This window comes from Pseudochaenichthys georgianus, chromosome 24 (assembly GCF_902827115.2).
Source record: "Pseudochaenichthys georgianus chromosome 24, fPseGeo1.2, whole genome shotgun sequence".
NCBI classification, from domain to species: domain Eukaryota; kingdom Metazoa; phylum Chordata; class Actinopteri; order Perciformes; family Channichthyidae; genus Pseudochaenichthys; species Pseudochaenichthys georgianus.
In genome coordinates, this window is record NC_047526.1 from 32,720,814 (window position 1) to 32,737,183 (window position 16,370).

Sequence of the window (16,370 nt, forward strand, 5' to 3'; positions counted from 1 at the left end):
TTCACCTCTTTTATGGCTCTTCAAGGACATTGTGTGTTCTAAGGGCTGAGAGAGGATACATGAGGGGTTGTAGCTTACAGAAATGTTGAGTGATGACGTATAAGACCTTCGGAAGCTTTTCCGTAACGGCTAAAGTCAGCATTGTGGCAGCATTTCTCCAGCACTTCACAACAACCACGGCAGCACAAAGCAAAGCGTAAGGACTCGTTGCAAAAGCCTTGTAAATACATTCTGCCTTTCTGTTGCATTGCCTGAAGTCAAGCTACAGCTGATTTGAAAATAAAGTAGACATATAGAAGCCACTGATACAAGTCAAACTCTTAGAAGTCCAAATGACAAAGAATATACTTTTAAAGAAATACGTTTCTTCAGATGTTTCTTTTGGGGCACTTTTAGGTCTTAAGAGGGAGGTTTTCTCACACTTGAGACACTGAAAGCAAGCACTCCAGCCTACATTGCGAAAGAGCTTTGGGTGAGAAGACTGGAGAGACCTTAACAAGTCCAAGACGTATGAAGTTCGTTTTTTTGAGTGCACTGGAGGCCAATGGAGAGAGGAGAGGAGGAGCATGGTCTCAATTGTTTCTTCAATCAAATCTGTGTAATGGTACCCACTTCAGCTGGAGGGCTTTGTTAGTCATGCTGAGAAGATAAAAGTCCTTGAAACATTTCAAATCAAGTGAAGAAAACTTGATAAAAAAACCCAGCAGATAAGGATCAGGTGTCTTTCAGGATGGTGGAAGAGGCGCTGGAACATAACGTGCGCAGAGTTCCATGCATGGCTTCGTCTGGGTCACAGCCCCATCATTGTGTCACACCACATTTGATTCAGTGGTCCCGTTTCCTGCCAGCCTCGCTGTCGCTACAGCACAGCAACACATATTGTTATCATCAACCAGTCAGGAAGGCTAATGTTTTTGGTGTCTTCCTATTTCCAGACGAGTCATTTGGTTGGTTATTTAATTTGACATCCAGTCCTGGGCTGCAGCCTCGGCTCCCCACAGCAGAGCGTGTGTCTGAGTCAGATGCTCCATCTCTGTAATTGAAATGGATGGAGTAATTCTGCCCTGGCTTTCCCTCAGGGTGTGTGTGTGTGTGTGTGTGTGTGTGTGTGTGTGTGTGTGTGTGTGTGTGTGTGTGTGTGTGTGTGTGTGTGTGTGTGTGTGTGTGTGTGTGTGTGTGTGTGTGTGTGTGTGTGTGTGTGTGTGTGTGTGTGTGTGTGTGTGTGTGTGTGTGTGTGTGTGTGTGTGTGTGTGTGTGTGTGGTGTGTGTGTGTGTGTGTGTGTGTGTGTGTGTGTGTGTGTGTGTGTGTGTGTGTGTGTGTGTGTGTGTGTGTGTGTGTGTGTGTGTGTGTGTGTGTGTGTGTGTGTGTGTGTGTGTGTGTGTGTGTGTGTGTGTGTGTGTGTGTGTGTGTGTGTGTGTGTGTGTGTGGCTATGCACAGAGGTGGGTGGGACAGGGGAGCACTGCAGTTGAGATGGGGGCTATCCATCACACACACCTTGCAGCTCTGCCTTACACACTCATCTCCTGAGTCTATGTTTTAGAACCTTGAGTCTGCATCCAAATTAATTAATCACACACACACACACACACACACACACACACACACACACACACACACACACACACACACACACACACTTTATAACTCCCTTAAGGCCTCGAACAACCCACTGCAGCAGCACCACCCATCTTCCTGATGAGCACACACACACACACACACACACACACACACACACACACACACACACACACACACACACACACCTCAAAGTCTGACTAGTCCCTTTAAGTTTCCATGCCTGAATAAACGAAGCAGAAATACTAAATGAGAGTTTTCACAGCTGCAGTCCTTCCATCTTGTATTTGGTGTAATATCACAGCTTTGCTTTAATCCCTCTTTTCTGTATCACTGTCAAACACACACACACACACACACACACACACACACACACACACACACACACACACACACACACACACACACACACACACACACAAGTGAAGCGTGGTAATGCCTTTCGCTGTAACCTTGACAAAAAGTGTTGACGTTCGAGTATCTGGCAGCAGAAGCCAAAAGGTTAATACACTTTGGGATGGTGTGTGTGTGTGTGTTAGTGTGTGTGTAATGCTTTCTGCCTACGATAACACGATTAGCTCAAGGCTTAGCCATCACTTTTTCTCACCTCCCCTCTGTGACCTCTCACCAGATACAGTGTAGAGTCAACGCTGAGGTAGTGGGGGCCAAATGGGATCAACATGAGGGGTGTCGAGATCGGGATCAAAATGTAGGATTAAGGATTATCCCTGGAGTTTGCGTTTAGTTAGCATTACGATACGGGACACGTGGGAAACTTTTTCCTGGCTTCGAATATTTCTTGGCTGTGGAAAGGCAGTTAGTTGAGGAGGAACTTCAGCAGGGGTTTATTTCCAAGACTGAATTTGAATGTGTTTTTTTCTTTAGTATCCGTGACACTTTGACTGCTGTCAGTCTGTTCAAGGCTGCGGCTGCTATCTTTGAGTTTAAGCTGTGAGTCAGTGTGCGGAGTCCATTTGAATGTATCCGTCAGTAACACTGGAGCGAGGTTATGTTTACAGCTGTCTGCTATCTGGCTGCTTGTTGTCTTCCAGGGTTGGACAAAATCCTACAGTTTAGGCCATTTTCACAAAACCAGGTCATGTCTTAGTACTGAAATGAAAATGATATTTCTGTTATGTTTTATCCTGTTTTTTTTTTTTATTTGATTGTTGGAAAACTCGGACCTTATTGCTTTTATCGACTATTTTTTTGGCAGTTCCAAAAGGCAGAAAAACAATTAGCAAGCTTGTAAGATAAGTCCATTGACCTGTTTCTCACATGTATTTAAGCCGTGTGTCCTATTTCCAGACGAGTCATTTGGTTGGTTATTTAATTTGACATCCAGTCCTGGGCTGCAGCCTCGGCTCCCAACAACAGAGCGTGTGTCTGAGTCAGATACTCCATCTATGTAATTGAAATGGATGGAGTAACCCCCTGATCCCACCGGAAGCATCTGCGCCGCACTGCGACCTCCTCCTGCGACCTCCTCCTGCGACCTCCTCCTGCGACCTCCTCCTGCGTCATAACCCACCAGGCGCGTTTCAAAACGTTGCGGAAGCGGAGCGTCGTGTGTGCAGCCTCGCAGTTGTTGGATGAACGTTCCACTTCCTGCCTGCGCTGCGTCAAAAATAGGATTCATCCTATATTTTAGAAATTCCTTGCGGCGAGTAGCTTCTGGGACGCTTCGAGCCACGGCACAGCGGGTCTGGTGGAATAGCACCCATTGACTAGAGTGGCCACGATCGCTAAAAACGCGGCAGCGCAGACGCTCCTGGTGGGATTAGGGGGTCATTCTGCCCTGGCTTTCCCTCAGGTGTGTGTGTGTGTGTGTGTGTGTGTGTGTGTGTGTGTGTGTGTGTGTGTGTGTGTGTGTGTGTGTGTGTGTGTGTGTGTGTGTGTGTGTGTGTGTGTGTGTGTGTGTGTGTGTGTGTGTGTGTGTGTGTGTGTGTGTGTGTGTGTGTGTGTGTGTGTGTGTGTGTGTGTGTGTGTGTGTGTGTGTGTGTGTGTGTGTGTGTGTGTGTGTGTGTGTGTGTGTGTGTGTGTGTGTGTGTGTGTGTGTGTGTGTGTGTGTGTGTGTGTGTGTCCAGTGTTGTAGTCAAGTCACGAGTCCAAGTCACTCTCGAGTCACCACTCTTCGAGTCCAAGTCCGAGTCGCCCAAGGAGTGTCCGAGTCATCATTACCTGTGTTCGAGTCCGAGTCGCCCAAGGAGTGTCCGAGTCATCATTACCTGTGTTCGAGTCCGAGTCGCCCAAGGAGTGTCCGAGTCATCATTACCTGTGTTCGAGTCCGAGTCGCCCAAGGAGTGTCCGAGTCATCATTACCTGTGTTCGAGTCCGAGTCGCCCAAGGAGTGTCCGAGTCGCCCAAGGAGTGTCCGAGTCGCCCAAGGAGTGTCCGAGTCATCATTACCTGAGTTCGAGTCCGAGTCACAAGTCTTCATGTATTAATCTTCGTGGATATATGTGTTGAAATGTAGCTGCTCCTCTACATTGCTTTCATCCTGTCATGTTATACTAATCTGTCTATTGAACTGCTGTGAAGCGAGTTTGGCTACAATTCTTGTAATAGGTGCTATACAAATATAAAGCGTATTACTAATATTAATATTATTATTGTATATAAATAAACTATATTTAAAATTAGTTGCCTTTTAGAGAAGTGATTATATTTGTATGCCAATATTTTCCTATGGTAAAGTTTTCATTTTGCACTTTTATTTTGATAGTAATAAGATCGGGACTCTTATTTTGAAGGAACTTTTACCGGTTAAATCGGTTTACTGATAAAGATTTAGCCCCAGAAAGCACATGGCTACTTAGCATGCAAAATGACTAATTCTGCATGTTAAGTAGCCATGTGCTTTCGTGTTATGCTGAATCTTTATTTATTGATTAGATCACTTTACTCTGATGATAGTGTTCAAGACAGCCTATATGTCTGAACTCGATCCTTAGGGTAATGTGTTACGGAGCCTTCTCTTCAATATTGTTTCCACATAACGAGCATTTTGCTCTTTTCCAATGTGGAAGCAGAATGTGTGAAAGCATACAGCACGATGCGGGGTGTGTCTCTAGACATCTTTAGACTGGAATAGCGGGACCCAGTACGTGAACTCGCCTCACAGGTGCACATGCCAGGATAGAGGCCATCAGACTCCAGAGAAAACTTGCTCGAGTCCAAGTCGGAGCGTCAATGTACAAGTCGAGTCCGAGTCATCGTGGGGGGAAACATTCACAAGTCAGAGTCCAAGTCATCGTGCGCGAGAATTCACGAGTCCGAGTCGCGTCACGAGTCGCGTCACGAGTCCCGAAAATCGCCACTCGAGTCAGAGTCCAGGACTCGAGTACACCATCTCTGCCAGGAACAGACTACATGATGTTTTAGTATTTTGAGATTGAGTCACCATGTCAGATTAGTAGTTTATATATGTTTTAAAGCTTGCCCAAGAGGTATGGCGGACTTCATGTTTGAAAACCACCTGTCTGATCAGAAAGTTGGCAAACACCAACTATGATGGCACTAAAGGTGGTTCTAAAAAAGGATCAATTGTCACTAATTTAAGTTTTAAATGCAGATCTTTGTTTATTTTGTAAACAAGAAGTGCTTTTACGCCATATGTTCTAAATGAAAGTCACAGAATATGGTGTAAAACTGACTGTAGAGCGAAAAGTGCCCAAATCTTCTGTCATGATATCGATAATTTCACATCTTGATGAAAATACTATGAGCATGTTTTTTGGTATTTCAACCAAAAAATAGTCAATATGGAATAAATGGTAAAGCCTAATATATTATATAAAGAAATTGTATACATAGAACTAGTGGATGTCACAATATACACAATATAGAAAGATATATAAGATAGACATTTTTATATAGTTTTGACAATATGTGTCATATTGCCAAGTCCTTTTTGAAGGTGTAGGTTTGGGAGGAAAACTCGCCCGTCTCATGTTATTGAAAACACCACAAGTGCCTGCATTAAAAATGATGTGCAGTCGATACATGTTTGAGGCTTTTTGTGTGTGAAAAAGGACGAAGGTGGATGAATTGATCTGTCATTCACACACAACAAACGGCTGTGTGACTGAATAAAAGTGTTTTTGGACGTAATTGAAAGTGTGATGCTGACAAAGGGAAGCTTCAGGGTAAAGGGCGCCACAGATTGAGTCACATCTCATGCGGCCTATAGTTGTAAAGGCTGCCTTCTATTGTGATTGGAGGAGCTTTTGTTCACATGGCGGCTGTGATATAATCCACAGATCTGTGCTCAGGCTGAATGGAGGGCTGTGAGCTCTGAATTACCTTGAAAGGGAGACGTGGAAACCTCACTGAGGAGCGCAGTGTGACCCGGAGCCGCAGGGCACCAATGAGGTCACGCTTTGTGTTCACATGACGTGAACCATGTGACGTTTACTGTTCTCAAAGCAAAGAAACCAATGTTCGAATAAGAAGCTTTTCAGAACCACATGGAGTGATACTTATTACGCTTTGTCCAACATGATCCGGTACATTTATGATATAAGAACACGGCACAGTGGAATACTCGATTCGTATTGGTCGATTTGGACAATTCAGAGGTTGTTAATACTCGCTAACACACAGCTACTAAGGAGAACATGACCGTTGCTAAGGAGAACATGACCGTTGCTAAGGAGAACATGACCGTTGCTAAGGAGAACATGACCGTCGCTAAGGAGAACATGACCGTTGCTAAGGAGAACATGACCGTCGCTAAGGAGAACATGACCGTTGCTAAGGAGAACATGACCGCTGCTAAGGAGAACATGACCGTTGCTATGGAGAACATGACCGTTGCTAAGGACGATAAAGGGAATGTGCCGTCATATCATCCGCAGTAAGACATTCGGTAAATGTAACGTCCGCTGTGGACAACAAACTTTAATCCATCAGAAAACACCAGGGAATGTTTTTGAATATTCCTAATTTAAATGTAGGCGAATTCAGTGCTTAATTGGACTCAAGCATATATATATTAATAAATTATGATATCCTATTTAAATGAAAGGCTTTATGGTCTTAGCCAAAATAAACAAGTTGAGCCTGGCTGCTACATTATGAGTATGTGAAGTCGTTAACTCGAGGAATTACTGTAATCTAGTTAACAACAATGTAAGTGTACAGAGCTCTAATGTGGCTTAAAGCTTTAGGTAAACAGTAAAATACTGCTGGTTTGTGAAAGAGCCAACAAAGAGAGGACTGTAGCATGTGTTCAGAGTGTCTGAGCAACAGCAGAGCGTGCTGAACATACATTTACATACTTAAACACAACAACATGTTCCTTTAGGTATGGCACACAGTTCAAATGGATCGATGTCAATTGACTATTTTCACCACATGAACACACACAGTTAATTGTTCGAGGCCATTGTTGTAGATTCACAATAGGATGTATACTTGTATTCTAGACCGACCTCTGTCAACACAATCAGTCGTGTCTGTTTTCTGTGTGTTGTGTGTATTTGGGGGTTGCTCCTCTCAGTCACTTTGCAGCACAGATTACAGCTCTGTCTGATTGTGTGAAGTGAAGGTTATTTTGTTCTGAACATCCAAACAGTGCATCACACACACACACACACACACACACACACACACACACACACAACAGACAGACAGACAGACACTCATTCAAATTCACGCTCACACATAGACACACACACGCGCGCACACACACACACACACACACACACACACACACACACACACACAGGTAGACACACACATTCAAATTCACACACACACACACACACACAGACACGTAGACACACACACACACACACACACACATAGGCAGACACCCACTCATTCAAATTCACGCTCACACATAGACACACACATTCACACACACACACACACACACACACACATTCACACATTACAATGCACACTCTCTCACACACACTTACATTCACACACATACACACACACACATTCAAATTCACACGCACACACATTCACGCACATTCAAATTCACACGCATACGCACACGCACACACACACACACACGCACACACACACACACACCACACACACGTACAATTAAGATAGAATAAGTATACAAACATGGGAGTTTCAAGTAAAATGTCCAAAGATAACAAAAATACAAATAAAATATATCGATATACAAACATAACAAGTTGAATGTTGTACTACATAATGGTAATGTTATTAAATAACACTGTTTCTGTTCGTTAACTCCAGAGCCTTCATCTGCTTATCCAGACGTTTGTTCGACCTCTCTACTTTCTATAGCAAAAGGTTAATAGAAAGAGAAAAGTTGACTGTGAAAAGGAGAGCAATCAAAGGAAGCGAAGGAGCTAAATGAAAGAAAGGGAATCATTCAAAAAGTAGCGAGGAAAGTACAGGAGAGAAGAGAACATGAAATAAGGAGAAGCACTTGATGGATAGCTCACTGCAGGAGAGGTGAATGGAGGAAGAGGAGCCAGTGGATGGATGGTGTTTGGAGGCACAGAGGAATAGACGGAGCGATGCTATTGGTTAATGACTTTTGGTCCTTCGGTCTCCCATTTCTTTCTGCCATCCCTCTCCCATCCGTCCTCATTCTCTGTCGGGGAGCAGGAAGGTAATGATCATGCTTGTCTTCTGAGGACGCCGGCTCTCTCATTTTTCATCTCTGCGTCCCATCTTTCCCAAAGTGTATAAGCGATGTCGGAAAGGGCGAGCATCGTACGAGCAAAGAGCTTTGTTTACTTCTTTGTCATGTGATCGTTTACAAGCTTCACCCCTGACATGCAACACTAGGATGAATGACAAGATGTCCACCAAATATGAGGAGTACACTGAAAAAAAACATATCTCACATAACTGCATTTGGTTAGTTGGTTACCTTACAGTGTTTAACCCTAGGCTTACTGCTTTGGGGGGGTGCTGCCTGAGCGGGGGGGGGGGGTGCATTGGGATTATTGTTATCGATTAATGCATCAGTGTTTCTTAGGGTCAAAAACACTAAACTCACAACTTAATATGAAAGCGTTTAGTTTATGTAATAAAAGAGCTCATGTTCAATGTGAAAAATGACAGTAGATATAGATTAGTTGCAATTTGGTGCTATATATATATATATATATATATATATATATATATATATATATATATATATATATATATATAAAAAAGATACATATATTTTTTAAACACCTTGAATTTCAGGGGGGGGCTCCGTTGGCGGGGCTCCGTTGGCGGGGCTCCGTTGGCGGGGCTCCGCACCCCTCCAAGACAATGGTAGGGGAAACACTGCCTAATATCTTTTAAAACTGAATAGAATTGCTTCCATCTAACCTTATACAGTTTCGGGAAATCTGTTGACATAATACATTTAATAATACATTCAGTTTTTCCAATGTAGCTTCAAGGAAGGATGCATTGAACATAATCACTGTTGGCAACAGAAAAAACGATTGGAAAAAGCCAATCCCCAACACTTTTCTGAAGACGTAGAGTCAAACTGTGGGAGATAACACCGTTCCTGGGAAAGAAACCTGTACATATGCTAGAGTTCCAACAAGCCTACCACCTACAGAACATTTCACAAGGCCTGTCAACTATTGCTCTTTCTTTAGAGAAGCCTCCCAGACTCTCTCCTCCTCCTCCTCCTCCGTAACACTCGTGTTTCACAGAAGCCTCAGAGACGCTGCTGAGCCATCTGCTAACTCTCCATGCTCGCAAATAGAAACAAACTCCTCGGCGGCAACGCTCATCATCGCCGAGATCATCGGACTTTGCTCTCACAACCTCTCAGACCTCAGAGTAATGCTGTCTCCGTTGGTCTTAGTCCTCCCATCTGGACACTCGCACCAGTCCTTGATCTGGTCACAAGATGAATCTAGTTCTTGATTCCCCTCGGACAGCATGACCTTGGACAAGCTGTCCGAGTAACATCTGCATTTTTGGTCCCGAAGTAAATACAAGCCTTTTGTTTTACGACTGGAGCTTTTAGTGTCATCTTTGCCAAAAAGTGTTCTTCAGATTTAATACATTACGTTAATGGTCATAAAGCCTACTAGCAATTGTCTTTGTGACAATTTTCTTTGCGCCGGTTAGCTTTACACAACAAAATGTGAATATATGTTTTACTTTTGATTTGAGTGTCATGTAACTTCTAAATGGACTGCACTTATATAGCGCTTTATCCAGTCTTTAAGACCCCTCAAAGCGCTTTACTGTACAGACTACATGTCATTCACCCATTCACACCCATTCACACACAGCTGTGTACCTTACTCTAGGACCTAACATTCACACACATTCACACACCGTTGGCCATCGGGAGAAACTCAGGGTTAAGTATCTTGCCCAAGGATACATCGACATGTTGACTGCATGGGCTGGGATCGAACCCACAACCTTCTGGTTGAAAGACGACGCACTCCCTCGCAGCCACACGGCCTTGAGGATGTATAATGTAAAGACGATTATATTGTTTTCAAAGAATATAGAAGTATTCAGGATCTCTTAACTGTGGCAGATGTTAGTCGAATTGAACTTCAACATGAACAATGAAAATCTCAGTGTCAAAATATATTATTACTCATCACAAATACTTCTAATCAGCAAGACATTTCATAAAAACATATCCTTTACTTTACAGAAGACGAAATATCAGACGCTATAAAAATGTCCTTTTTCCCTAAATGTATAACGTAGGGATGTCCCGATCACCTTTTTTTGCTCCCGATCCGATTCCGATCATTTGATTTTGACAATCTGCCGATACCGATTTTTCCCGATCCGATCTTTATGCAATGCGTTAAGAGAAAAAAAAGGTAACAGATAACGGCTGGTCATCCAACGCGATGAATTCAGATATCTTGGCTGTTATTGTTTGGCCTTTTCTCTGTTCTGGGGCAGTTTCTCTTTCCTTTTGAAAGTCTCTGAAAGTGTCGGTTGTTTCAGTGCCGTTACCTGAGTGGCCGCTGTGCACTCGTCGTGTTGTTGTTGGTGTTTGTTTCTCAGGCGGCGTGTTAGATTGGTCGTGTTGAACGTAGCTCTGTTCTTTCCACCACGCGGAACCTCTGCCTTGCAAACATTGCATCTGGCTGTTACACTGCCTTCGCTTTCAATTTCATAATACTTCCAAACTCCTGACATTTTCTCTGTCCCGAGTCACCAGCTGAACGTAGCCTCTCGTTAGCTTACTGCTACTATTAGACACTGCGCCCACTCTGTTGCCAGATTTGAGAGGAATAAGCAACCAGGTCTGAAAACAAGCCCAAGAGAAGCAACACATACATGATGTTGTGTCATTTTAAACCAAAACTAAGTCCTCAGGATGACTTTAAGACGTGAACATGGTCATTTTAGTTTTGTAACATAAAATTAAAAAATATATATATATTAAATACATTTAAAAAAAAATCCCGATCCCCGATTTCCCCCCCCCCGATTCCGATCTTTTGAAAATCACGTGATCGTCTCCGATCCCCGATCACGTGATCGGATCGGGACATCTCTACGTCTATTTTTATAATTATATCCTTGTTATTCTGGTCACTTGTTGACCATCTATACAAAGCACACAGACATTCAGACACAGGGTGAGTGGGAAGGAAGCGCAGTGACAAGACAATAGACGGGTGAGAAGTGTCCTCTCTTTGTCACTCTGGAGGCGTCAGTGCGGTGATAATGTGAGAGGGATGGAAAACAGGAAGGACGAGACACGACAGCAGTAACTGGATCTGCTGACACCTTCGTCACACGCTCTCTCTTTCTCTCTTCAGGCATGACGAATGACACAAGTTTAATGTTGAGTCAGTCTCTGATTGATTACACTTTTATTGTACAATACTAATGGCCTTCTGGCTCCAGCAGCAAACTTCCAGACATGAAAGTGGTACAGATATTTGTATTTTAATACTGGAAACATTTAATTCTTTCAGTTTTTTTTTGTTGTTCCATAAGTGTTGATTGCACAATGTAATATAGAACAATGAAACCACAAAAGTGTTCTGCAGCACCTGGTTTCACCCTGCTCACTTCCAGGTTCGTATATCAGCATATAGTGCAGTGACCACCAACTGGCGCCACATCCGGCCCGCCAGACATTCTCATCCGGCCTGCACAACGGGGGTTGGCGTAGTGGTTAGTGCGTTCACCCCAGACTCAGATTTCTTTTCCTACAACGTCTCGTGAGTAATGTGCAGTACCGGAGTCCAACAGAGAGGCAGCATCTGCGGGGCAGTAGCCTAGAAGTGATCCTTCGTTAGCGTGAAGAATCTGCTAAGCTTTATGCGCTCCGCAGTACCTGAGCGTCCCCCCCCCCCCGGTCAACAACTTCAAAATTCTGGGCTATATATAGAAATCGCTGGCCAGCGAAAGTGTCTATTGGATACATTTTGGCCCTTGGACACATGCAGTTGGTGATCCCTGATGTAGAGTCTCTACTGTGACACCCTCTGTCTGAAACCAGAGCCCAGTTTGCTCTGATTGGTCAGCTGGCCGGCTCTGTTGTGATTGGTCAACCGCTTATGTCCCGCCCCTTTAGTCTATCTCGTACAATTAGCTGGAGAGCTAGCCAATAGAAGCACGAGTATTACATATTTAAGCCTTTGCTGACCATTGACATGCACACCAACCTGTATAACACGCTACAGTGGAAAGTATAATAGGGTCCCTTTAAAGATGCAATAGACATGTGTATACTATAACATAAATGTTGATGCATTGGTCTGAATAAGTAAACATTTATAATTAAAACACATACTTTTAAAATACTTTAAATTGTTTTTTCAAGGGTGGTACAGTGGTGGTATGAATGTGGCTTTCTGTCAAACACCTTGATCGCTCTCTTGAACAGCTGTTCTATGGGTTTCAGGTTTGTGGCACGAGCAAACGACCAGTTTGTCAAACAGTATTCAATGTGGGATAGAAGCATACAGTGGAGGAATGACTTTGCAGCATTGACAGTTAAGAAGGGTCTAAATTGTTTAAAATGTTGCAAGTTGAATTTAATAGTGTTGGATGTTAGGGAAATAATTAGCTTAGGTATTCAACCTTTGACACAGTTCATAATGTTCTCCTCTCACTGTCTCCTCTCCCACGGCATAGGTCTACGGCAGGGGTGGGGAACCTTTTTCCTCTCAAGGGCCATTTACATTTTTTCAACATCCTCCGAGGGCCGTACAAATTATTGACCTCTGCTTAAAAAAACTAAAATCACAGCCACTCATTTCACCTTTCTTTCATGCTGTGCAAAGAAAAAGCAACCTCTTAATCCAGATATCTCACCATGACTCACGCATGCACGTGCACGTTTGTGGCATGAACACCAAAACAGAAAGATATGGACACAAGATGTGTGCAAATGTGTTTAGACTCCTATCCATGTGGACATGATTTAAGTGGGGAGGGGGACCTAACCTCCTCTAGGGGGGTTCGCTCCCCGGGAAGAATTTTTTTTAAATAAAGCATCAATCTGGTGCACTTTGAGAGCAAAATTAGGAGCTCTATGGAAACATCTCTCAACACCCAGATGAAACAGAACTGTAAACAGATTAACTTTTTCTTTATGGACATTTTACAAATCACTCCCCTTTCAAACTGTATTCTTGTTTATTAATAACAACTTTTTGTTACTGTCATAGTATTTTATACCTGTTTACTTTATTCTCTTATTTTTTTATAATAATGATCATATAAAGATGTGCTGTGATGTCCTCACTGGTTGGAGAAAAAGCTTCTTATATTCGTTAGCATAGCTAGCTAACCAGATGCTAATTACAACAAAGTTATTGACTGTATGATCAGTATAACAGATGAACAGATCGCCACTGGGCTTTCAGCTAAAGACACAGCCACGCAAAAACTGCGGCATGTGTACGGCTCCTTATGGGTAGGCTACTTTATATATACAGTCTATGGTAGGCTACTGCAATTTTTGGAAGTGCCGGCGGCGTTCTGGTGCTCTCCGTCAGCACTACACCCCTGTCAGACGAGACATATACCACGTGATGACAAGTTAGGCTCGTGAAAAACAGGCACTCGCTTGTTTAATTTTTTTGCGGTCTAGATTTCTTTCATTTTTGCGTGTGTTTATAAATTACCTCGAGGGCCGTACCAAATGGTCTCGCGGGCCGTATACGGCCCGGGGGCCGGAGGTTCCCCACCCCTGGTCTACGGCCTTGGGTGTTGCTGCTATCTCTCTTAAGGAGGAGCAGCTTGGGCGCATTGTTGTTGCCAGGCTATGACAGAGCACAAGCCGCCATGAGGTAGTTTACTGTTCAGGGACGAAGGTTCCCTGGCACGCATTCTTTCCTACGGACGAGAGCTCTAGTTAGATTCAGGGTCCATATTTGGTTAGTCTCACCGATGAAGAACGTTGATTATTACACTCCGAACTAGTTAAAACCTCGAGCTGCAGAATAGTTCTTCAGAATTGGTTTGGCAACCGCTGTGTCAACTCGTGACACACCACCTGTCTCGTCAACTCTCCGGCCGAAACTCCAAATAAACCATCAGGGTTTGACATCAAAGCTCCAAGTCTCCTCGTGTCTCTGAGTCCTGACTCTCCATTGCTGCGGAAGTTTCCCTTACATTGGATACTTTCTTGATATGTTTCTTAAAAGTCAAGTTCGAGTCCAGTATGACTCCAAGATACTTGAAGTGGGGGACTAGTTCTATTTCTGCTCTGTTTAAAAACATGTTGGATCCTTTGATTTTGACTGGTCGTTTACTGAAACATCATTAATACTGTTTTTTTACGTTTAACTGTAAGCAAATGTTGGTCAGCCAGTGTTGAACCTTGTCCAAAGCATTATAGAGACGAGATTAGTTCAGTCTGTTCCCCGTGTATAAAGATGACCGCATCTAGCTATGTATCTGCCACAAAAATAGACAAATCTTCTCTTGAAAATTCCATTTAATATCCAGGTTTTCTTTTTGAGCTAAACACCATTTATATCCAGGGGAATTTAAGGATCAACGAATATTAGCATTATTATTATTATTTGCATCTATTGCTTTGTAACCAAAATCTGATGAGTGATGGGCAGATGATGACTCAGCATTGTGTCTAATGGAAAGCTTTTAGCTGCCTTCGCTTCCTCCCACAGGGGGAGATAAACCGAACACCTTAAACAATACCAACCCTGCAGCTACCTGGCTTACATCTCATCTCTACACTTCATACTTGTACTTTACTCTTTTTTATCTTTGTCGTCCTTTGCTTGTAATGTTTTTCATTTCTCATTTTTGTCTAACTCGTTCTTGTTCCTCTTTCTTCACCACCTCATCTTCCATTAAAATGTGTTGTTGGCTTTCCTGTCTCGCCTCTAAGTGGTCGGATAGCTCGGAAAGCTTGTGTACGTTAGGAATGAAAGCTTTCCTGAGCGCCCGTGCTGCATGCTAAATGATTTATCCAGCTTCCCGGCACAGACTGAGGTGTTGCGGTATTGTTGGATTTGTTATGTTTTTGTTATGGATGACAGACAGTGCTGGAATGATGTTTCTATCTGTCTTCTCTCCTGCTATGAGGCTAATATCTAGAGATTCGCAATACTCTCGATGGTTCATGAGTGCCAATCACCACTGCCTCTCGCCATCTGTCTAGCTAAATAATGTATTCCACCTTCAGAAATCTCTTAATGAGGCTGCTGCTAACACCTGTTGTCATTCATACTTATTAAAGTATTGGTCGTTTTTTTAAGACCAGCTTTTTTTCCTAGTATTTTTAGCGAAGAGACGATATCTAAACCTCTCTATTTAAGACGCAACAACCATCACTAATGTGTATTGAGATATTTATTTATAATCTTGATACCTGATTTTCTTGCAGGAAGTATAAAGGGAGCGACAATAGTGGATGCTCTGGATACTCTCTACATCATGGAGATGTTTGAAGAGTTCGACGCTGCTACGGACTGGGTGGAGAAGAACCTCGACTTTAATGTGGTAAGGGTGTGTGTGTGTGTGTGTGTGTGTGTGTGTGTGTGTGTGTGTGTGTGTGTGTGTGTGTGTGTGTGTGTGTGTGTGTGTGTGTGTGTGTGTGTGTGTGTGTGTGTGTGTGTGTGTGTGTGTGTGTGTGTGTGTGTGTGTGTGTGTGTGTGTGTGTGTGTGTGTGTGTGTGTGTGTGTGTGTGTGTGTGTGTGTGTGTGTGTGTGTGTGTGTGTGTGTGTGTGTGTGGAAAAAAAAAAAAGCTATTCAGTCAATAGGGGCTTGACGTCAGTGGTAGAGAGGATCCTTGAAAGACCTTTAATGTCCAATTGTTGATGCATTTAAGATTTTGTCACGATGTAATTCAAGACATGCAAACAATTCCAAAATAAACCTTTGATCAGAGAAAGCGGGGGCAGGAAGTTTAACGTCAATATTACATGATGAAAGTATTACAACAAGATGTAATGGTTGCAGAAGCCTGTTCAAGTGAAACTGACACATCTCTCTTGAAGTATCTATATATATTCTGTTGTCAGCTGTGTGTGTAACCAAGCTGCGTCAAAGTAAACGTGATCAGTGTTGCAACGTGCCGTCACCAAGGACAACAACGGCACAGGTTTCTCATTAAAACTCTGAGAAACTCTTGAACCGTTTGAAAGCTCCTTGCCAAGGACATAGGATTTTACGCATGACTCCCACGGCCCATAAACTATTTATCTAAAGCTTATGAAATGGAGAAAATGCTTGCTCACCTTGGAAACTTGATGCCACTTTTTAAATGAAGCCTTAAAGACATGTCAATTACTTTTAATGGCAAGAAAAAAGGAAAATATCTGACTTTAGAGATGATATTATCTGAAAAAAACATGACATAGCAAAAGC

The 16,370-nt window shown here is 43.0% G+C and overlaps 1 protein-coding gene across 1 annotated transcript in view; it reads left to right on the top strand.

Moving 5' to 3' along the window:
- The window catches only part of man1a1 (mannosidase, alpha, class 1A, member 1), a 210,799-nt gene that overhangs the window by 62,740 nt on the left and 131,689 nt on the right, over positions 1 to 16,370 (top strand). The window contains exon 3 of the mRNA XM_034076387.2: positions 15,388 to 15,503. Within this exon, the coding sequence (XP_033932278.1) occupies positions 15,388 to 15,503 (116 nt within the window). The remainder of the gene's footprint in view (positions 1 to 15,387; positions 15,504 to 16,370) is intronic.